The 22,056-nt window shown below is 40.3% G+C and overlaps 1 protein-coding gene across 5 annotated transcripts in view; it reads left to right on the top strand.

Annotated features, from left to right (window-relative positions):
* DPF3 (double PHD fingers 3) overlaps positions 1–22,056 on the top strand; it is a gene marked incomplete at its 5' end in the record, with an annotated part of 159,263 nt that overhangs the window by 123,692 nt on the left and 13,515 nt on the right. For 2 of the 5 annotated variants that reach the window (XR_014618526.1, XR_014618527.1), the window contains 3 exons: positions 5,408–5,536; positions 8,777–10,208; positions 16,027–18,104. Coding sequence is in view for 3 of the 5 variants with exons in the window: in XM_084288329.1 (XP_084144455.1) it covers positions 5,408–5,536; positions 16,027–16,106 (209 nt within the window). Of the gene's footprint in view, positions 1–5,407; positions 5,537–8,776; positions 10,209–16,026; positions 18,105–22,056 lie in introns of those variants that run through there. The other 3 variants (XM_084288330.1, XM_084288328.1, XM_084288329.1) reach the window with 2 other exon arrangements.

The raw sequence follows: 22,056 nt of genomic DNA, 5'->3' as shown, positions 1-22,056 counted from the left end.
CTGCCTGGCCACGTACAAGTGAGAGCAAGAGCCTTGAATGCAGCTGAGCTTTGCTTGGCCTCTCCCTCACCACACCAGGGGTTATATATTTTTGTTTTATAGCGTGGTTCTGGGGCAGGGTCTGGGCCTGGGCACTGGGCACAGAAGCACCTGTGGGGCCCACCTCCATGACTTCCACCATTGCTCGTTAACCCCAGCAGTGATGAGGCAGACGTGGGTGCATCTCTGGCCAGGCATCGCCCTCCATTCTCCTTCAGAAGACATGCTTCAAGACAGGCCAGGGTTCACGCTTTGACTCTCCTTCCCCTCTCCTCAGTACCATTTTTTCGTTGTTATTACTTCATTGCAATTTTGAGCAGCAGGCCGAGGGGCCGCGCGGCGACTCCTTGTGCTCGAGAGCTGGAGTCATAACAGGTGGCAAGACCAGAGGCAGCCTGGCCTGGCACGCCAGTCACCATGGAAACGGGCCAGAACTGCGAGGGATGAGCTCTGTCAGCAGCGGGGGGGAAGGCAGCCCCAGGCACATGGGGGCACTTGGGCGGCGGGTTGGGACGGGATGGCAGCGCCTTGGGATGAGATGGGTCCTCCGAGGGGCTCCGCCAAGGCAGGCCGCGTGCGGCTGAGCGCTGGGCTTGTGCTTCAAGAAGGGAGGTGTCGGAAAGGAAAACTGGGCCCCAGCTGCAGACAAAGGGTCTTGTAGATTTAAAAAGGAAAAAAAAAAAAAAAAAAGCAAATCCACCCCTTTTTCTCTGTTGCAAAGCGCATTGACTTGATTCAGGCCTGCACGCAGGTTCCTGTGGTCTCTATTGTGCTCTGGAAATTTCTGTTGCAAACAGAGTAAATGACCTCATTCAAAGCCTTTCGAATTGAATTGAAAACCTCCAATGGACTTTATTGGTTTTGGATCAAGCCCAGAAGAAAAAGGTAAGAGCTGGACAAAATGTGTTAGGAAAAATCCCTTTGGGAACGCATTTATGTCTGATTGTAGCCAATTCACTGTAATCATTTAAATAAACAAGGCACAAGCCCCCACCCTGACCCTGAGGCACACGCTCTAGTCCTCCTCCTCCACTGCCTTTCCAGTCCTGTGGACAAGATACAAAATAGAGATGAAGTGCTAGCAAACCTGGATATACCACTTAAACCATGGCTCAGTATCAAGCTGCTGTACCCACAGGCTGAAGAAACGTATGTGGCTGTGATTCAGTACTAAGGAGCAGAGAAACCAGTTTTTCTTTTCAGTGCTGTTTCCACCTACAAGTGTTTAAAGATCATTATCCAAATCATTAAAATAACTTAGCTGGAAATAGCTGGAAATCAGAAAATTGAGAAAACACAGTGTTCTACTTATTTAGCTTTTGTTTGTTTTTAAGAGTGTCATTTAGAAGGAAACCTTTTGAAAATATTTGTGTTCTGAACTTTTGGGTTAAAAAAAGGGACAAGAATTGCTTCTTTTGCCTTCCATTCAGGGACAAGAATTGCCTTCCATTCAGGTTATTTATTCTGTGCAGCCATGAGAGCTAGAACCTGAGGCTCTTATTGTGTCACACAGCATCAGGAGAAAATAAAAATCCTAATTTCTTGATGTTATTTCTCTAGAAGCAGCTTTTATCATTAAAACAGGAAAAAAAATTCTAGATTCTTTGACTACTTTGAGAGAGAAGAAAAGAAGCTAGAATTCTGGCTAGACCACCTACCTGCAAAATCAAGAAGGCATAGAACTTATTTTAAATATTTAAACGCAGTCAATTTGTTTAGCATTTAAGGTTTTGTCTACAGAGCAAAGTTACTTTGTAATATACTACAACATTAATTTAATTTACAATACTTGTTTTGTAGGAAGACTCCTGTGAGTGATGTTACTATATTTTAATAAGGAATTTATTCTGCTTACCATTATATAGTTTGAAATTCACTTGATTAGGCTGAGAAGAAAAAAATCTATTTCAGAATAAGAACAAGCCAAAGTTATTTGGAAATACTGACTTCATTTTCAGTCTGCATCCTATCTTCACATGAATCAGCTTTCAGGTACGGTTAAACCATCATCTGACCAGTGCAGATCTTACTCAATGCATTTTAAAAAGGATTTTTAAAGCCAGTATACACTGCTTATTTGGGGGCAGATGTAGATGAAGACAGGGCCTTTGATGAAACAAGAAAGTGAGACCAAGTTGAAACTGCAAGAGGCGGTGATTTAAGTACCCCCCCTATGAGAACACCTTAGCTCAGGCAGTACTCCTCAAAGCTCCACAAAGCTTTTGATCTGTTGTAGCAGTTTGTAATGTAAAAGAAAATCAGAGGAGTTTTGTGTAAGCTAGGACGAGACCATAGTTGTTTTTCACGGCTTTGCTTTAAAACTCTTTCTGATTCTGGGTGAACGTTTTTCAGACAAAATCCTTGGCTGTAGTCACCTGATCAAAATGATTTAGCTAGCACACCTTGGCGAGTTACTTCTCATTAGCTGAGCTATCATGTGGCTTAAGCAAGCACCTTCTACTTTGTGATTAATGTGTGCAAAAAGTGTATACCTAGTTAATTACTCTGTCTCAGATGAAAAGCAGCAACACATTAGTCCCTAGTAATTTACTTGCTTTCGCTTGTGCATCCATTCCCATACTTTTGTAAATACTTTTATTGATAAAGGGGAGGGATTAGGGTTGGGCTTTTGGTGTATGATATGCTTCTCATGAATATTGTACATTGTATCTTTCTGTCTTTGCTTTGTTTCTTAATTTCCTCATCGTTTGTGAACTACAGGAAAATTGAAGTAAAAACTAAGGACATACACAAAAAATCCTTTGAAAGTAAGAACTCTGCTTACTGTCATCTGCAAATCTTTTTATTCTTAAGCCTTCTGTTATTTAGCCTGAGGCTTAATTCGCTGTACTGTACTGATCAAGAAAATAAGCCTGAGTTAGGCTTCATTCCAGTTTTTGTACCCATTAGAATGAAAAAGCATTGGAGACATTGTCTGTACTGATGTATTTGGCTGTGAAGATGCATCACTAAAGACAACATTGGTGTAACTTCAGGAATTTTAATCTGTGTACAACTTTTCAGGACTGACATCTCTTATCCGAGTCAGATGAGCCAGGTGCATATTATAAGTGACAAGCAATAGATGAGCACATAGACACTGACATTAAAAATTAAATGAAAGTGGAAGACAAAAAAAAAAAGTAAGAGGAAGTGATTAAAAAGTGTGCTTTTCCCCTTGCCAGTAGTCTGGGAGAATCCCTTCAGCTTCATCACAGCCGATGAAAACCCTCCACGTGTGCCACACGCCGTAGATGAATTGGTCGGTGTACGTGTTTTCATGAGTTCCCCTGTCCCATTTCCAGTTCGACTGTTAGTGGGTCTTAGGTTCGTGAGCTGCGTTGGAAAATTTAAGTCAGTATATATTGCACATTAAACCAGTTACGTGATCCTACACCATGTAGAAGTAGAGCTCTTTGCTTAGTACACTGGCAGGCACCTTGAATGGTTGTTTTTATTTGTGGCCTCACCACAGAATTCTTGTGCTTTTGAGGAAGCCAGCTAATGACCCTACTACCAGGTCTTTCCAGCTGTAAAATGCCATGGTGCCTCTTCACCATGAAATTTAATTAGGGCGCAGTAATACTTTGGCTAGATGGCAAAAGGCACTTTGGACTTCACTGAGGGTTAATATTAGGTTCCTAGTAGCTGCAAGGCGCTTTAAGAAACTCGCATGAAAAGTGAAGTAATAAGGAACAAAAAATCACTGGATGCTGGGCTTGCTGAGCTTGTATTGCATTTGACCTGTTTGTAGATGCAGCAAAATATACAGAAATAATGACTTAACTTTTTCAGAGTGGGGCTGCAGTGGGAAAAATAAATGTGAGAGAGATCTGCTTTTTATAAAAAAATAAAATAAAAAAAGTACAAGTAACAACTTTATGACCATTTTGTTACAGCTCTTAAAATGAGTCTGTGTGCTAGGCTTCCACCTGGTTGCAGTTCTTTTCTGCTTATCTTGCATTCGCGTATTAAATGCCTCTCTGCTAACTGGCAGGATGCTAACCTAACAGTGGGAGCTTATGGCTGGTTTTGGGAGAACCAAGGATCTGCTGACCACCATTTCAGAGCAAAACCCATTGTTTAGTAAATACATCAGGGACTTGATGATCATGTAGGAAGATAATGCTGTATTTGCAGTGCTATGGTTTTATTTATTTATTTATTTTTATTTTTCTTCTTAATTTCACCTTCCTTGCAATCTTTCAGCTACCAATCTTCAAAAAGCTCAAATAATCAACAGCTGGAAGGGAATGAGTAACTAGATGCACCCAAACCAGAAAAAAACGATGGAACTCAGAGGAAATTTTAATTTTAACTGTATGTCTTGGACTGCTACCAGAAGCCCTTTAGAATGTCATTGTTCTGTGGGGGAAATTTGGATGTGGACAAAAAGATCATTAATAAAGGCTGTCAAAACATCTGTTAAAAATCTGCAAGTTACAAAATATGCATTAAAAGGATAATTAAATATAGATGACACAGTTTAAAGGTCTTCATTTTCTAGTTTGTAGCAATCCACATGGGGTAGGCTTAGGCCAGGTATACCGTTGGAATTTTTATTTTTAATTTAAAAAGGGAAAAACCAAGACCAACCATTTCCCTCATTTCCCTCACCCTTTCATGGTTCCTGGTCAGACAATGGAGGAACAAGAAGTTTTCTCTCTCTGGAAAGCAAAGGAGGAAAATGACAGTTGTGAGGAAAAAAAAGAAAAAAGAAAAAAAAAGTGATGGTCTGCTCAACTAGAGATGCTGAAGACTTCTGTCCATTTCTCCCTTCTAGAGGAAAAGCCTCCCCTTGTACTTGAGCCCCAGTGTGTGCCTGCTCTTTTCCAATATTCCTAGGTGGAAAATAAGAACCTAGCCTCCCTCCTTTTTTAGAAAATATGTGAAATAAAACCAGTGAGGGTGCCTCTCCCTTCATCTCCCTGCTGTAGGTTTCTGAGTTTTGGGGAACATTGCTTTTCCTTTCTGTAGTTGTGCTTTGTGTGTTTACATTTATGGCTGCTGTCTGAAAAAGCAGGCTTGGCTTACCAACAGCTTAGGCCTGATTCTGCATTAGGGTATGTTTATATGCTTGTGTGTATTATGAATTCCCTGAACTGCACAGGGATCTCTGGCAGCATGTCCTGGTGAGGGACCAGCTCGGCTGCATTGTAAGGGAAATGGTGAAGTGCATTTCAGGCGAAATAGCTACAGCATACAGTGTACTTAAGATGGAGGTGATTTATACAGCCCAATTCTTGTTTTAATTGACAACATTTTGTGTGGCCTGCAAACTCACCCAGTTAGCATTATATCAAAGAGAAGTGGGAAATATCTGAACTGAATGCTCTTTAAGTAAATCTGATTTCTAACCCGACTGCAGCCCAGAAAGGACCAGACGGGGTCATCATTCCCAATAACTACTGTGACTTCTGCCTCGGAGGCTCCAATATGAACAAAAAAAGTGGCCGGCCTGAGGAACTTGTATCATGCTCAGACTGTGGGCGCTCTGGTAGGTGACTCCTTCTTGCAACTTTCTTGTACAAAAGCATTTGTGTGTTTTCATTTTTTCTCCTCCTGAAAATTTTGAAGAAAGGCAGCACATTTGGGAGGGAATAGGACGTGAGGTCTTACCTCTTGCCTGTATTTGTGGGAATGGATGATTGGGAAATTTTCTGTTGTAAAACCCATTGTTGGATTCACAATTTTAAGCTAATGGGGTTCTTACGAAATAACGAAGTTTTAATGTATTTATTGGCTTCTGTGAACATTGGTACATGTACTAGTTGTTCTTTAAATGGAAGGAGAAAATCCTATGACAATGTTAAAGAATGGGCTCTGTCTTCAAATGCTGCAATTACAACTATAAATTACTTACAAGATTTATGAAAGTTGCATGACAAGCATTTCCATTGATTACACATTTCATGCATTTCTTCATCCAAAAAAGAAAGAGGGAGGAAATTACAGGGTAGAGATGGGGGTAGCTGTCAAGAATTATCCTCTTACAAGATGACTATCATTAATTTTGTTTAAAGAGGTTTTTATTTCTCCATTTTCTCCTCTTCTCTCTTTTTAAATGTAGGCAGTTGTGTCTTTCCCATTTCTAGTTGTCTTTATTTCTGGACAGTTATCTTTCTTCTCTTCTCTTCTCTTCTCTTCTCTTCTCTTCTCTTCTCTTCTCTTCTCTTCTCTTCTCTTCTCTTCTCTTCTCTTCTCTTCTCTTCTCTTCTCTTCTCTTCTCTTCTCTTCTCTTCTCTTCTCTTCTCTTCTCTTCTCTTCTCTTCTCTTCTCTTCTCTTCTCTTCATCTTTTCTTTCACTTTCCTTCTCTCTTTCTCTCTTTCTCTCTCCCTCCCTCCCTCCCTCCCTCCCTCCCTCCCTCCCTCCCTCCCTCCCTCCCTTCCTTCCTTCCTTCCTTCCTTCCTTCCTTCCTTCCTTCCTTCCTTCCTTCCTTCCTTCCTTCCTTCCTTCCTTCCTTCCTTCCTTCCTTCCTTCCCTCCCTCTCCCCTTTTGTTCTCTTGTTCTCTTTCTCTCTCTCTTTTCTTTTCTTTTTTTTTTTTTTTTTTTGAATTTTTGTCCCAGCTGAGCAGCTACTCAGAGTTTGTGTGGGAGGTGGTGGCAATGGTAGAGGGAATGGGAGACCTCTAACAACTGCATATTCCAGCTTTGGTCCAAGTTTCCAGTTGTGATATTTCTGGACAGTGGTGATACTAGTGGTGATAAGACCATAAAATGTAAATTTGAAAACCAAAGAGACCTTGAAATTCAGTATTGCTGCTGCTGCTTCTGTTGTGTGGTCACTGGAAGATGTTTGTTGCGTGATGGCTGCAATGCTATGTGAAGTGTTCTCGTGATGAAGGAATGGCCTTCTCATATTCCTGCTGAGATTCATAGTGAACTTCTTACCAGATTCAGTGGGAGCAGGACTAGGCTCTCACTGACAAATTGCCTTCTGCAGTTGTTGTGACCTCTGAAGATATCCTGAAGTGATACTGACTGGTCACCAGAGGACCACTGGTGACCCCTTTGGTTTTCTCCAGGGGCATCCTTATGAATCCTGCATAGTCAGTGGCATGGACCTTTTAGTGTATATGCATTTGCTTCTTAATAACTAAAGGGGGAAGCTCATATGGTCTGTGGTGCCATCTTGGAAGAGCATTCCTCTTCTCCTTGATTGCTGTAGTTCAATATAACTCATTTCAGCCTTGTCCTGATACGGCGCAGTGAGACAGATCCATATTTTTTGCTATTTAAACATTGCTATGGTGATTATATCAGAATGTAACACAAATACATTAAATCCCTTGATGGCTTAGTGTGATAGAACAAGTAGATCCGCATGTAACCTAAATTGTGCAAAATCAGTTCCATTAAATGCTATCCTTGTACAAATTCGGACCCACCTGGGTCATTCGTAAGGGTCTGCAATGGTGTGACTGATGTGTGATGGAAGCAATTAAGGTACAACCACACACTAATCTGCAAACTAAAACAATGAAAACTCTTTGGTGGCTGCCATCTTTCTCTTTCTTGATAATGGGCAACATTTTCATTATACTGAAAGAGAGGTCATGGAAATTATGTTATTTCTTCCCTTCACAAGACGAGTAATACCACATCCCTGTAAGGTGGTTCATCTACCAATTATTTTGTTATATCCATTTTATTTTTGTGAACAGGGTTTAATTCTTCGTTTCTCAAGCAATGCAGTGTACTTAACCACGCAGTTATATGGCTGATTGGTGTAGCTGGAGTGGGGACCAAACAGTCGGTTACTTAATGTCATGTTAGTGTTTCCGAGTAATGAATCAGTTGTCCCCTACACACTGACCCTTTCGTTTTGCTGGGGCACAAGAAATATCTTTTTCTCTACCTTTCTTGGAGAGGGATTCTGAAGGTTATGCTATTAATCACATAATGTGTTTGATTGAGGGAGAAAATAAACCTCAATTTCACAGATACCAGTACTTGACTTCTATTTTCAAGAGTCTTGTTGTTGTTGTTGACATTGATGTTCTGTGTGGAGAATTTCCTGTTGCATACTGAAAGTTGGATTAACGCACGCTTTTGAACTTTTCAGTGTTCCCCAAGACAGGTCACTTCTCATCTTAGTTGTTTTAGTTATTGAATTGTGTCTGTTTGTTTGTTTGTTTGGGGCGTATTTTTAAAGGAGATGACATGAAATCGGAATAAAAGCATTTATTTAGTTTACTTCCACTTAGTTTTCAAAATGTATTTCATTTTTTCCATAGAAGAGGCTGTTTAGGATCAGGTGAAGGACAGGAATAAAAGTCCTGAGGCTGATGAGATGTCTAATGGGTTACATTTCTATAGCAGTAAATTTGTGACAGTTGATGCCAGTCTGAAGGACAGTCATTGTGCTTAGAAGCTCTAATGGTGTCTAATTACTTACACGGTCTAAAATTCTTTTTAAATTGATCTAAGTAATCACGAGAAAATATTTTAATGTCTTTTGAAGAGAGGAAAATATGATTAACCCTTTCGCTGCCATAGCTATGGGCACCTGTGTTATTTGTAGATATTTTTTTTCTTTGAAAGAGAAACTGACCCTTTTTTATTTTCTTACTGCAGTTCTACCAAGTTATGACGTTGAGGTGTGTGGGCACGTACAAGCACACACCTCTGAGCTCGATAGTCTGTATTGTTTAATAATAATGATGCTTAAAAAAAATGATGATGATGATGCCTGTTGCTTAACCCATGTGCTGATATATTCATCATACATGTCAGCTCATTTGGGAAGAGAAGGCAGGAGGGACGAAGCAGCGCCAGCACGCACTACGGAGGACTTGTTCGGTTCCACGTCAGAAAGCGACACCTCGACCTTTCACGGCTTTGACGAGGACGATGCAGAAGAGCCTCTCTCAAGCCGAGGAGGTGGCTGTGGTGGCAGCTCTCCCTCTGCAGACAAAAAGGGCGGCTGCTAAAATAATTAAAAAGACGCACAAACTCTGAGCAATTTGCTGTCCATTTTACTACTAGAATTATTATTACCTTTTTCTCTCTTTTTTTTTTTTTTTTTAATTTTAGGTCCTTGGTTTTTGTTTTGTTTTATTTTGTTTTTGTTGTTGTTGTTGTTTTTCCCGTGGGGTGTACACTGAAAGCACAAGCGCTTAAAGCTCTTGACAACTACTTTGAAGAGACAGAAGGTTTTGATTTTCCTGTTTTTTTGTTGTTGTTTTTTTTTTTTTTTTTCATTTTAGTTTGTTTTTCTCCCACCTCCCCTCCCTTCTCTTTCTCTCTGGAAACATAAAAGGTGGATTTAATATTTTTTTTTAATAGTGAGCAGAGTTGATTTTGTTGTCTTTTAATATATATATCAGCAAACCACAAAAAATACAGATGGGTTGGAGAGCATGAAAGAAAACCCAAATAGTTTTTTTTAATTATTATTATTTATATATTCTATATATTATTAGAAAAAAAAAAAAAGATACTTTTTAAATAAAAATACAAAAAAAAACACAAAAAAGCAATGGATGTCTACTTGATGATAGAACTGTTTCTAGAGAACCACTGTGGGCGGACTCTATCCGAAGACAAGGAAACCCTTGGTGTGATGGCTTCTGCATTTTGCACTTACTGTACCATGTGGAGTTTGGCTCTTCTTGTACATCTGCTACACTTGTCTTTAACAGCTTGAAGACACAAGCAGCTCCATTGAAGACCATGACCTTGGGGAACACGTTTCCATCATCCGTCCTTTGGATACCTTTACACTCAATAGATCTCTTCCTTCCTGCACCCCTGCATCTTTTCCTCACTCCGCTCTACCTTTTTTTATTATTATTAAATTACTTTTCCTTCACCTTTCACTTCATGGATAGCAATTTCCAAGCATAGGGACGGCATATGAATGGCAAGTCATAGACATCAAAGACAAAACAGATGGAGGAGCAGAATCATGGAAGAAATGATATGGAAAAATACCTCACCTATACTTTTCTTTCCATTTTTAAATTTTAATTCACAGCATTTTTTTCTGTGTCGCCCAGATTTTTCTCTCTGTAGTGTCTTGTGAGACACTTTGTTTGCTTTTCAATAGCTTCTCTTGAAATAAACCAAAGCAATACTCATTAAAGTTCCATGGGCAATGGTGAAGAGTGACTCCCTTCCCAGCGACTTTCCCAGAAAGGAGGAAGCATGCAGCAGAATTCAAAAGGTATGTCCTAGCTGAAAAGTCTTTCACTGATTGTGAAATCTCTGTTCCCTGGATTTTCAAGAGACCCTTGAGTGAACTTTGTTGTAGGAGTAAATACTGTGGATTAAATTGTCTTATGAGTATGTGCCACATTCAAAATATGAGTATGTGCCTCTTATGAAACTTATTGAAGTTATGTGGGAGCAGGATCCAGCCTTGTTTACAGTCAGAAGTGAAGTCTATAAAAAGATTTAGTATGTAGGTTATGTTTTCCTGTCCTAATGCTGGTGAAAATACTCCTGGAGCAGAGACAAAATTAGGTTCTAAGGTTGTGTTTTTACTGATGCGTATAATGCCAACAAATAGGGTGAAATCATGACCCCATTTAAATCAAAGGCAAAATAGACATTTATATGGGCAGTGTGTAGTTCTTAAATTGGAGATATTTGATTCCAGAATAAAAATCTCAGCCTTGTAATGAAGACTTTGGATACATATTGTTCTAATATGTGAATGAAGCCTGTCCAAACAGATTCCTCTTCTTTTTCTGGGCACAGTACTGTCTGTGAGAGTTCTTTCAACAATTTTTTCTTTCCATAAACCTCAAAAAAAAAAAAGAGCTTACCTCAAATTCTTTATTGACTTTAGGCCTAGAATAATCAGTGGCCAGATTCTGCTCTTAGGTACGTAGATGTAAATCCAGAATGATGCTACTGATGTTTAGATTACATTAATAATCTGCCCTCAGAATTAAGTGTGCTACAAAATGTTACAAAATACCTCCATGTGTTTATAGTGTAGAATAGGGAATGTAAGAGTCATGTGCACCTGTGAGGAGAAAGACTTGTTTGAGCTTTTTCCATATTGACAATCTTTTTCTGTTGCTGTTCTGTTCCTGCTGGTGTATTATAATCCATCAAGTGTCAAATCAATGATATTGTGACTTAACACTGTCAATGAGAAGTGTACTTTAACTGATGAAAACATTCATTCATTCCACAACCAGTCCTTTTTTCTCTGAAAGAATACAGCAGATAAATTCATAATATTTTGCCATTCTTCTGTATTTACCAAAAGCTCAAACTTCAGGTGGTTTCCAGGGGGGAGGCACAGGCATACAGGTATCTGCCAAAATCCCTGAGAGGACGTAGTTGGCTCATTTGTATCATCTTGTGTGTGTGTAGTTAAACATATATCAGAAATACATGTGCACAGCTACATACACACCTATAGACAATACAGACGTTAAAATGAAGAGCACAGCAGTCAAGATAGCAGACACTTCCTAACCAAGAATAGATGGAATCAGCACTTGCATGAATCTTATGTTGGCTCACTCATTTCATACTGACCTTACTGTAAGCAGAGTCATATCTTTAAAGTCCAGTGGATTTCCTCTAATTTTACATTACTGTAACTCAGAGCAGAATCTGGTCTAGAGATGCAGTCATTCACAGTTTTCAAAGGAATACCATAAACCTGAAATCCTTTAGATTAAAAAAAAAAAAAGTTCAAACTGATTGCTTCTTTTTCTCTGCCCTTCAATCCCTGCACTTACATCGATGTTACTAGTATTACATTCTCTCCCTTAATTTCTTTTTCCTTCTGTTGTTAGTCTGTGACATGGCCATGTGAACAATAGGAAAAATGGAAAGGGAGCAGTACATAGAAATGTGCCAAATGGAAAGCAAACAAGGAACATGATTTCTAGCATCTATCTTGCATCCATTTCTTGTGTTCATGTAGCAGTCATATCACACAGATGAGTTAAAGAGTTTTCATTTTGTACAGCCAAAGTATACTTTGGCATGGAAAGACGCACAGGTGAAACAGACACTTGAATTATTAAAGAACTGAAGAGAGCTCAGTTTTCATGAGCTGAGGAACACCAAGTTTTGTTAATTTTATCTACTTTTTGCAGTCTGAGAGGTGGATGCTTACCACAGTTGGCACCAGGCAACTGCACGTGGCTACTGGTGCAGTGATGGCAGCACAGCACTCAGCATTTGCTGACTGCTGTGTTTACTCAGCTTCTTGCACACTCTTGCAGCCCATTCTCAGCTCTGTGCTGCTGCACTGACTGTTGTCCTAGCAGCACCTGGGCTAGCTAGCTGAAATTTATCCAGATATATCTTTCTGAAGAACTTCAGTCACCGCAATAACTGCAGAATAGACATACTCTAAATATAATTTTAGACATACTCTAAATATATTTTTTTCCAAGTGGAGTCCTTACCATTGTCTTTTGTGAACCATGCCTAACACATTCTGGGCTCTTCTGGAATACAAACAATAATCAGATGCCCATAATTCATTAAATCTTGATTTAGTTTCACAAATGCAGTTAGTATAACAATGCATACAGTCTTAATCCTTTCGCAACCTAACCACCCATCTTTGTGACAACCGGGTAGCACAGTGCCCTCAGAAAGAAGCCACAGCTCACAGAGTGCATAAGGCTGCCAGCAGACATTTATTACAGATGGCGTACAAAAGTACCCATTACTGTTATTTATGCCATTAATGTGTATATGGACAGTCAAGCTAGTCCTGTAATGTGTAGTAATGTGTAAATGGACAGTTCAAGCTAGTCCTAAGGAAGGAAGGAAGGAAGCAAGGAAGGAAGGAAGGAAGGAAGGAAAAATAAATTTGTTGTTATGGAGAGCAGAGTGGTCTTTGAATTCCTCAGGATATCATATTAGACTGAGATAACCAACCTGAGGAGAAATCTGCTTCTCACAGTTTAATCAAGTAGGCTGAGCAGTGGTACTGGCCATAGGAAGGCATTGATCACAAGGAGGAGGTGAAGATGTAGAGATGGAAGCTAAAAGTATACTTGTTTAAACTAGGTTGTAAAGCAGTGTTCACTGTGAATATCGAACGGAGAGCTGATGTGGAAATGAAATACTGTCAGGGTAGGCACTGCTGGAGTGAAGACTGGGAACAGGGAAAGAAAGTTGGTCAGCTGATAAGTCAAAGATAAAGCAAAGGCAAGGGGCTGCTTGCATGAGACCCTCTCAGATGACAAGAAAATGGCACTGTTATGAGGTAGAACATACATAGGAGGAGGTTTCATAAATGCAGTGGGGAGGAAAAAAAAAGCAGGGAGGGGGCTGACACCAGCATAGCCGGGTCAGAAATGAGGAAACTGCACAGTGCCAATTGTATTCTCAAAGACACGTAAGTCCCAAACCAAACTAGGAAGGCATAAAGAAAGTGAATTCTATGTCATACCTGAAAAATAAAGTCATCTTTGAAATGAGAAAGAACTGTGATGCTCTGTATTCCCCAGCGATTTCAGCAGTTCAATGAGACCTGCTGTTCTGAGCTTTATAAGAAGGAGATCTTTGAAAGTACAGTCCTTCAACTAATCACAAGCCTGGCTCTTGCAGTCCACATCCAAAGACGTCCTTCTTATTAGAGGAAGGTTAGCACAAGTCTATCCGTAGATTCTCCTGAAACTTATATGCTCCCACACAAACCACATCCCAAAATAAAACCACTCCAATGTGGAATGTGAATAAAGGAAAGTTTCATCTCAGGTCCAAATTCAGGCTTACCCATGTTTGTTTAATCATATGAGCTATGTTCTCTGGCCCCTTTCTACTGCTTCATACTAAAGGATCTTAGAAAAGGCACAGAATTTCCTGAGCCATCCTCTGCAAACTGATTCACAGATGGGAGCAGGTGGAAGTGAGGAAGTGACGTGCTGCTTGAGCAGCCGATTTGTAGGAAGAAAGGCTGTGTGCGCAGATCCTTAGCATATTCCATTCTGTGGTACTTAGAGGACATGTTAGCAGGGGCAGACCTTATCTCTTGCATAAAAACAGTTTAAAATTTTAAGCATGATGGTATTGAGAAGTTTTAAGAAAAGGGATTCTGACATTACAGACAATAAAGGGAGGCCATGAGGCATGTGGCAGAATAGGGTTGAAGATGGAATCTGTTTTACTTCACTTTGCATCTCTTCCCTCCACCCTGGTGCCCCCAGGTTTGTGGGTTTGTGGCTTGGATATTTATTTCTTGTATATGTAATATGCTTGGGATAACGTTGCACATATGTGGTAAGGTCATGAATGATGAGGCTGGGCTGCTGAAACACGGTCCAGGGAGAACTTTGCCACTGGCTTCAGAAGGATTAGCACTGAGCTTTCTTAGCTATTGCTTTTATTGAATGAAACCTCCCTGTTAATACGCTTGCTAGTATGGTGTAGACAAGCTCTGAGACGGCCATTTGTTTCAACAGAATGTGTTATTAGAATCCCCTCCCCGCATTGTTTTGCCTTTGAGCTTTTACATTAGTTATTCATTTTGAGTTCCAGTGTGCCATTTTACAGTCCTCAGCTTAGGCTCTTGATTGAAGACAGAGACTCAGTTTGCTGCCTGCTGGTGCGTGGAGCAAACCAGAGCTGCACCCAGAGAGCCACTGAGTCCAGGCTGTGCTGGGGCACCACAGCATTCTCCTGGCTGCCTTGCCTTTCTTTGGTTAATTCTTTTAATGATGTTTTGAGATGGATCCTGAAATTATGATTCAAATACCATCAAACTGTGGCACTTTCAAAACCTGGATCCTCAGACAATTTGCCTCTTTCACATGGCAAGCAGTTTTACTGAATCGACTCCTCAAGCAAACATTGTATTGACCCCACTGGGAGTTGTCTCATTATAAAAACTGCAAAATCTGCCCAGTGTGTTTTGTGCTGCAGCATATGTAGATGTTTCCAATAAACACCCATTTTGTATTTTCTTCTATTTTTCTCTTATTTGTATAAAATGTGTCACTATGAGTATATGTAAAGTATGAGGCATATACATGTGTTCATGCTGGCATGGGGTTGTTTTGACAAACCCTCACAGTGCAGGAATGTAGCCAGGCTGAATTTTTGCTGACTGAGCCATTACAATAAACCCTACCAACCTTTGTTCTCTTTGCCAGATATTTACCAGGGTTGAAAAAGCCCAACCTGTATAAATACCATAGAGTACTGAAACTGGGTTGGAACTTTTTTCATGTTCCTGTCTGATTTCCCTGAGTGTTGAGTTGCCAGCTTCAGAGGATGGAAGTTATAGTAACATTTAGAAAAAAATAAAAATAAAAAATCCACAGATGTTGCAATTTCAAGTTCTGATACCTCGTTAAGGGGTTGCATCCAGTTCATATCATTGAGTTATTCTTCCTGTCACTGGCAGCTTCTAAGATTTTGGACCTCCAAGTCATCCAGAACTGATACGAGAGGTGTGGGGAAGGTGTGGGGCAGGCCCTCCCATTTTGTGGGAATAAACATGAGTTTTTTTAAGCTCAGGAGCTTAGTGGTATACAACTTAGTCCATTCACGGATTAAATTAAATGCAAAATGCAAATTTTCACGTGTTTCCAGAAGTTATCACGTTGCTGCTGCCCCTGTGCGTATGGTTCAGAATCCTAAAAATGTCTTCTGTGCAGTGCTGCATACACTCATGGCTCTGTTCAACTAATTAGCAATATAGCAGTGTAATCAGACAGGATTTCATAAGCAAAAATCTTAACCTCTAGTGAAGAGACAGCTATATAAGCTGAATGATGAAGGTTATTTAATGACGTTCACAGTAAGAAAGATTGACAGCATTTGGTGCCTTTCTTTTGGATGTGCTCCTTCATATCCCGTTTGTTTGCTTCATATTTACTTGTAGCTCCCCCAGTCAGTTGAAACTGAGTCTGTTGATCTATGTTTTCAAAGCACTAGAATGCAAACAGTGTTGGAAGGTTGGTTTGTGCTTTTTCTGTTTTATTCTGAGCACTTGCTTTTGTTGTCTGTTTGAGTTTGTTTAGTTCTACTTTCTATTGCCTTTCCCTCTGCAGTCAGCCCTGCCCTCATGGACTCCAGCATCCTTCAAGCAAGACATTTCAGAAGAAGGCCGAGAGAAGCCAGGATGCTTTGATACTTCTCCTTGCCCTGACCCTTCTGTACCTGTTTCATCTGGCACAGGAGCCTGGACTGCGGGAAGCCGGCTGCCAACTGTTCAGAGAAGTTCTGGGGATGCCCTAAGCTGGTGCAATACAAAGAATTTTTTTAAAGTCTTGATTTCACTTTCTTTTAAGCATGTGTATAAACCCAGGTCAAACTGGAATTGATCTACAGTAGAACTGACTGAAAAACAAACAAACTGAAAAAAGACTTAACTATTTTATTTATTTCAATATTTAAGAGAGAAAAGAAGTGCTGAAGTTGCACAGTATTTTTGTTTGAAATACATTTTACTTCAAATTTTAAATGCAATTTTGTGAAGACATGAAATTTTAAAAAGCACTTAATGTAAAATAAAGACTGAATATTTACTTTAAGGAAAAAACTTTTTTTTTAAATAACGAAAATAAAGATCAACTCTGCTCTCTCTCTTACTTTAAAGAAGCCATTCATACATGTGCTGGGTATCTTTGTTTTTTGCAAATTGGATGTGGTAAGTGAAGATTGTTCTGGTTTACTTTCTCCTTAATAATATCCTGTTAGATGCTTAAAACTTACTTTGCTGTATTTGTGTTAGGCACAAATCTGAACAAAAACTGTTGAAAGAGCAAAGATCAGGCTCAGTGGCTGGATTTTTTTGTTACCATATGTTTTGTCCAATTCAAAGGACTGTCTTCTCCCAGTAGGATTGATGTGTCTCTTCTGCACAGAAAAGCAGGTTTTCACTTGAGCAACTCTGTGAAATACCTCTGCTGAAAGAGGGCTTTGCAAAAAATGAAAACAACTCTGTTAATCCCCCTACCCCCCTTGTAATTCCTCAGCTGATTGTGAGTTGGTTGTAAGGAAAGTATCTAAGTGTTCAAATGCTCTTGCATGGAGCTTCCTGTTGGAGTCAAGGATGATGCTCTGTGTAGAAACCTTGTGTATTTCATCCCGTTATTAAGAAGTAGTGGTCTTTGAAAAGTATAGAGATGCACCTGCATTTCAGCAGTGAGCAACAGGGGTTGCTCAGCAGGAGAAGAATGTGAGTTCCCACAGCTGCAGTCCTAAATTATCCGGTGAGGAACATTCACAACCCTCATTCTGGGTTGTTAGCCATCTTCTCAGTGAAACAAGTTCTGCTTCATGTGAGCACTGGGGGAGTTTGTTGGCTGCCAAATCTGCTCACAGCAGATAGTGTAGGACTGTTCTCTGTCATGTGTGGTGCAGGGTAGGAAGGATGCAAGATAGCCTTGTGTCTTAGGAGAAGGGTATTGGACTTGGCTCTGAGATTACCTATCCTCTGTGGCCAGGGGTACCTATTGGGATAGATCCAGTGTATAGTTAGAAAAAGTGTTTTTGTTAATGTGGATTATGTTGGCTTTTTGAGTGAAAAAAAGCAATGTCACAAAAAATTCATCCTGAGTAGGTGAAGCTGCCAGAGAGCCTGATCCTGCATCATGTTTCTTGTGCACCTAAATCTCAAACTCACCTCATTGAGAGATTTCCATGTGTCAGCAGTGGATTTTGTCCTATGCTCCCTCTCCCTTCTCCTGCTCCCTCCTGCATAAAGACATAGAGCCAAAAATAACCATATTAAATCTTTGGTAAACCTAAGTCCTGCTCCCACTAAGTCAAATGGCAAAATCCATGTCATAATCAGGCTCTTTAGCAGAATGGGTTTGCTTTGTTCATTTTGCTGATTTCCAGGCTTGCAGTGGTGAGCTGCCTCTAGAGGAAAAAAGAAATCAAATTTTATTTAATCAAAATATAACAAAACGCACAACTGTAATGAAGATTTACAAACTGTAGGGTCTGTATCCAGTTTGTGTAATATTCCTTTCAAATAAAAGTTCTGCTTCCAATGCCCCTACTGTATATTCCTCTGTAAATATTACATTATCAAACCGATTCCACAGGGTCTTTTTTAGTGCAAATAATCTTCTTTTAAAGAGATATTGTTGAATAACGTACTTGTACATATACTTTTCTAAGCTCTCCATTGTTTATAATACTCTCTTGAAGCTTAAAATAAAACTTCCTCCTCTATTGATTTTGTTTTTCTTTACCATTTTGTAAATTACGACTCTTGTCCCTGGATTTTGTTTTGTATTTCTTAATGAAGCTTGAAGTTAACCAAAACTTCTCTTCCTTTTTCTCACATACTTCCTTTTAACCCTAGAAATTGGTCCTGTTACTTGCTATAGTGAAGGCAGGCAGGAAATAAAATACTGCTTTTGTGTAGGACTCATTTTGGTAGTATCTCCTGTGACTTGGTGGTAGTAGAAGATCTTCCTCAATTTGTTTGTGTTTTAATAACCTTCTTTATGAGATAAATAGAGTTGCAGTGAGGTAATTTAGACTCAAAGGTAGAGTCTAAATTATATGATGCTCTTTGTATGGATTTTAGTGACATCGCCTTATGGAGCCGCGACCCTACCTATGACACTTCTAATCCAGTCACTGGAGTGACTGCCTGCCAGAGCCAAAGCTGTGGTTCCCTTTGCTGCATTTCACAGTGCAGGCATGAAACCTCCCTTTCCCTTTACACATCTAAGATTAGTAGTGTGGTTATATAGGATGGGAAGAGAAGGAGGAAAGACTGTTTCAGATTAGATGCCCTCTTTTTAAGAAAAGCCATGTTTCCTCTTCCCTAATAGACCTGCTGTCATTTTTATGAAGTTCTGTTGTTTTTCCTCTGCCTTACCATTGATTGCTCTGCTACCAGTAGTGGCTATAGATGGGCCTTTTCATTTTGGCAGCTGCTTGCAAAAATAGCAGCAGGGATGTAGTTTTTAAGAGATCTTCTGATGTGGGTACAGAGCCTTTAGAGTAGTGGGGAATAAAAACACAGCAGATCAAACAACAAATAAGTCCTAAAGAACACAGCAGAAATGAATCCAATAAGGCAATATAGAAATTATAGTAAACCCCTAAGAATTGTCGAACATGAACTCCTACCTTCATGATTTGTAACATTTCTGTCTCAGAGTGTGTCTTTACAGCAGAGTTAGCTATTTCCTGTGAAGTTTTATTTTTCACATGTGTAATCTTACTTTCCATTAGCGTTTTGTCTCTTCACTCAGCTGGCCAGAACATGACTTGAAAACTTCACTGCCTACCTTCAGACCTTATCTTTACCTGTGCAAGGCCCTTTGCAGATTTACTGAAGGGAGGAGGAATCCAAAATGCATTTCTGCTACCCTTGCTGTCCCATCACTGTGGCTCTTGGAAACCTCTTTAGGATCTGGTAGAGCAGCTTGTGGGCTGCTCGCTGGCTTGTCCTGAGCCGTTCTGCAGCTAAAAAGGTCCTTCTTTCCTTTGCACAGTTTGGACGTGGGGGGCCAGAGACAGCTGAGGAGGTGGGATAAGGTGCCAGCTGTATTTCTGAGCCGTGCTGAGAAGGTAGCTGTGATGCTTCCTGAAGAGTGCATGCTGATGTTGCTAGTTTTAAAGCTTCTCCTAGCAACTTCCAGTTTCCTTTCTGTGATTTGCTTTCAGATATTCTTACAATAATCTAAACTGTATGCCTACAGAACTACTTTTCCAAAGGGACTTGATGGGGGCATGCAATCTTACTGCCCTAAGGCAGTGTTGGAAGGGAGGATGTGTGGTGACAGATTCTGAGCCCCTGGCCATTGCTGTTTTTGTTCTTCTAGCTCCTCTTGAGCTTTCTGCTGTGCTGCACAGGACAGAGAGACCCAGATGGAGGTTGGACTGAGGGCAGAGCTGGACAAATGGTGACAAATCAAAGAAAGGAAAGTTGAAAAAATGAAGGAAGGAAGCAGCTCATGGCATCAGAGCACTTTTCTTGTTCAATAGGTCATCTCCCACTCTTAACTCAGTTGTCACATTCATTGTTCTCGGTGTGATGGATACACAGAGCAGAGCTAAGCATTTCTGCTAAGGTAACCAGGAGTGAAAGGGTACATTGAAACTGGCCTTTATGGATGGCTGTCAACACCTTGTTTGGATGAATGGGATCCTTCCCACCACAGCGGAGCTATTGCTACAGGCTGTCAGACTCCACAGAACAACTCTGCATAGGTCTTACTTCAAATGTTTTTGTGCTTTTTGTTTATTTCCTCCCTTCCTCTCTCTCTTTCTCTCTCTCTCTCCCCCCCTCTCCATAGGCCAGGAAATACAAATGTTATAAAGGAAAGTTTTAATTCTGCAGAAATTATCTGGACAGAAAAAAAATAGCACTGTTCTGTCATCCCCAGAGCTGATTTCTTTGTCATGCTGGCTAGGAAGTTGGCATATTTTCCTGTATGGAGAAGGGTTCTTGCTGGTGAGAATCAGGTGCAGCAGAAGGGGGAAGTAAAAGTGCTCACCAACCCTGCTGCAGCTGCTGGGTATCCCCACAGCCACGGCCCCCTGGGATGAGGTTTAGCCGAAGGCTGACAAAGCCGAGAGCTGCAGTCCTGAGTTTTCTGAGTAAACTGACAATGGAATTGGCTTCTTTGCTTTGACCTGAGCTAGTACACTGCACTGGTTTCGGTGACATAGCCTTTTCAGTTCCCCATCCCACCCCTAGTGTTGAAGATGGATCAGTAGGACACCCACTACCTCATGCATAAACAAGAGTGCATACAAGCATTGACTTCTCAGCCCTCTGCTTTGGCTGAGCCTGTCAAAATTGTGGCCTGATGTGTTATAATCTTTGTTGTCCCTTGGAAATTGTTGTAAAATTGTATTTCCTTTGTTCCACCAAAGCTGGGCACTTGTAACAGTTTAGTTCTATCTTTGATTTTAATGAGTAAAGCTGAGAGCCATCCATCTGTGGCATCTTAATTTCACCAGTATATTTTTTAAAACCTGACTGTATTTTTTTTTGCTGTTTCAGTGTATGCTCTTGCTGTGTATCTAGAAAAAAAAGTATTATATCTGTTATGTGATGAACTTTTGTTCCTGTATTCAATAATTCTTCCTGATGCCATGATGTGTGCACCATGATGGGAGAAGCACGGCATTTACCTTTAAAAAGTACAGATTTCTGAAGTGTTTGTTGTTGCTGTCATTGCCACCCAGGATATAACTAGAAACAGCTTTATTTGATGTTGTCTAAGATAGCTGTAGTAGCTCTGCATAGCCTACAAACCAAATATTTCAGTGTTATGGAAAAGGCAATATACTTTGAACACTGAAAGCTAGGTGGTGGGCTGAAGCTCTCAGAACTACTGCTACCTGCTGGAGAGAGGCAGCTGCTCTGGAGAGCTTGCAGAAGGGTTCGTCCTCTTTGGGAGCCCAGCTGGTGGACCATCCATCTTGAACAGGAACAGGTGTAACTTCCCTTTAATGTCTTATGCTGAGTGTTTTTCTTCAGAGAGTGACATTTTGTTTCTCAGTGATTTTAATCTTCCAACACAAATTCTCAGTAAGACCTTCTAGTTTATCTCCAGAACTGCACAATTATTAAGAGTCATTCTTCACTTGGGCTGAAGTCCCTTCTTATTACAGTTCTTCAGTCTTTGCTGTTAGTGGCCTGGTGTTGGGGATGCTCATTGTGGGTTGCAGGAAGAGAAAAAACATGACCAAATCTTTCAGATACAGCCATCTTGTTTTTAATCAGAGCAGAAATTTTAAATAATGCTGGAGTGAGTTTTGTCAAGCATTGCTGAAGACTTAACTTACTAATTTAGATTTCTTTCATGTACCAACAGCCATTAACTCCTTCTTATGATGAATTCAGGGGCCAGTACCGAAGCCAACTCTCAAGTTGAGAGGAAATCCCTAGATGGGAAGCAGCTGGAAGCTATGCTGTCACTGGAGGGGTACTTTTATTTTAGCATAAGACAGCCTTAGCTTTCCAGTTCATGTAGCACATTGTATGGTGGAATTTACATAGGGTGTTTTTGAGCCTATGTTTGAGAAATTCACTTTCCACTGTTGGTGCAAATCATGGTTGCTTCACATCAGTGCTCTGCTGGGAGTGGCTTAAATCT

This window comes from Netta rufina (assembly GCF_964035555.1).
Source record: "Netta rufina genome assembly, chromosome: 5".
Taxonomy (NCBI): Eukaryota; Metazoa; Chordata; class Aves; order Anseriformes; family Anatidae; genus Netta; species Netta rufina.
The sequence above is the reverse complement of the archived record's forward strand: the minus strand, read 5'-3'. Positions and strand labels throughout refer to the sequence as shown.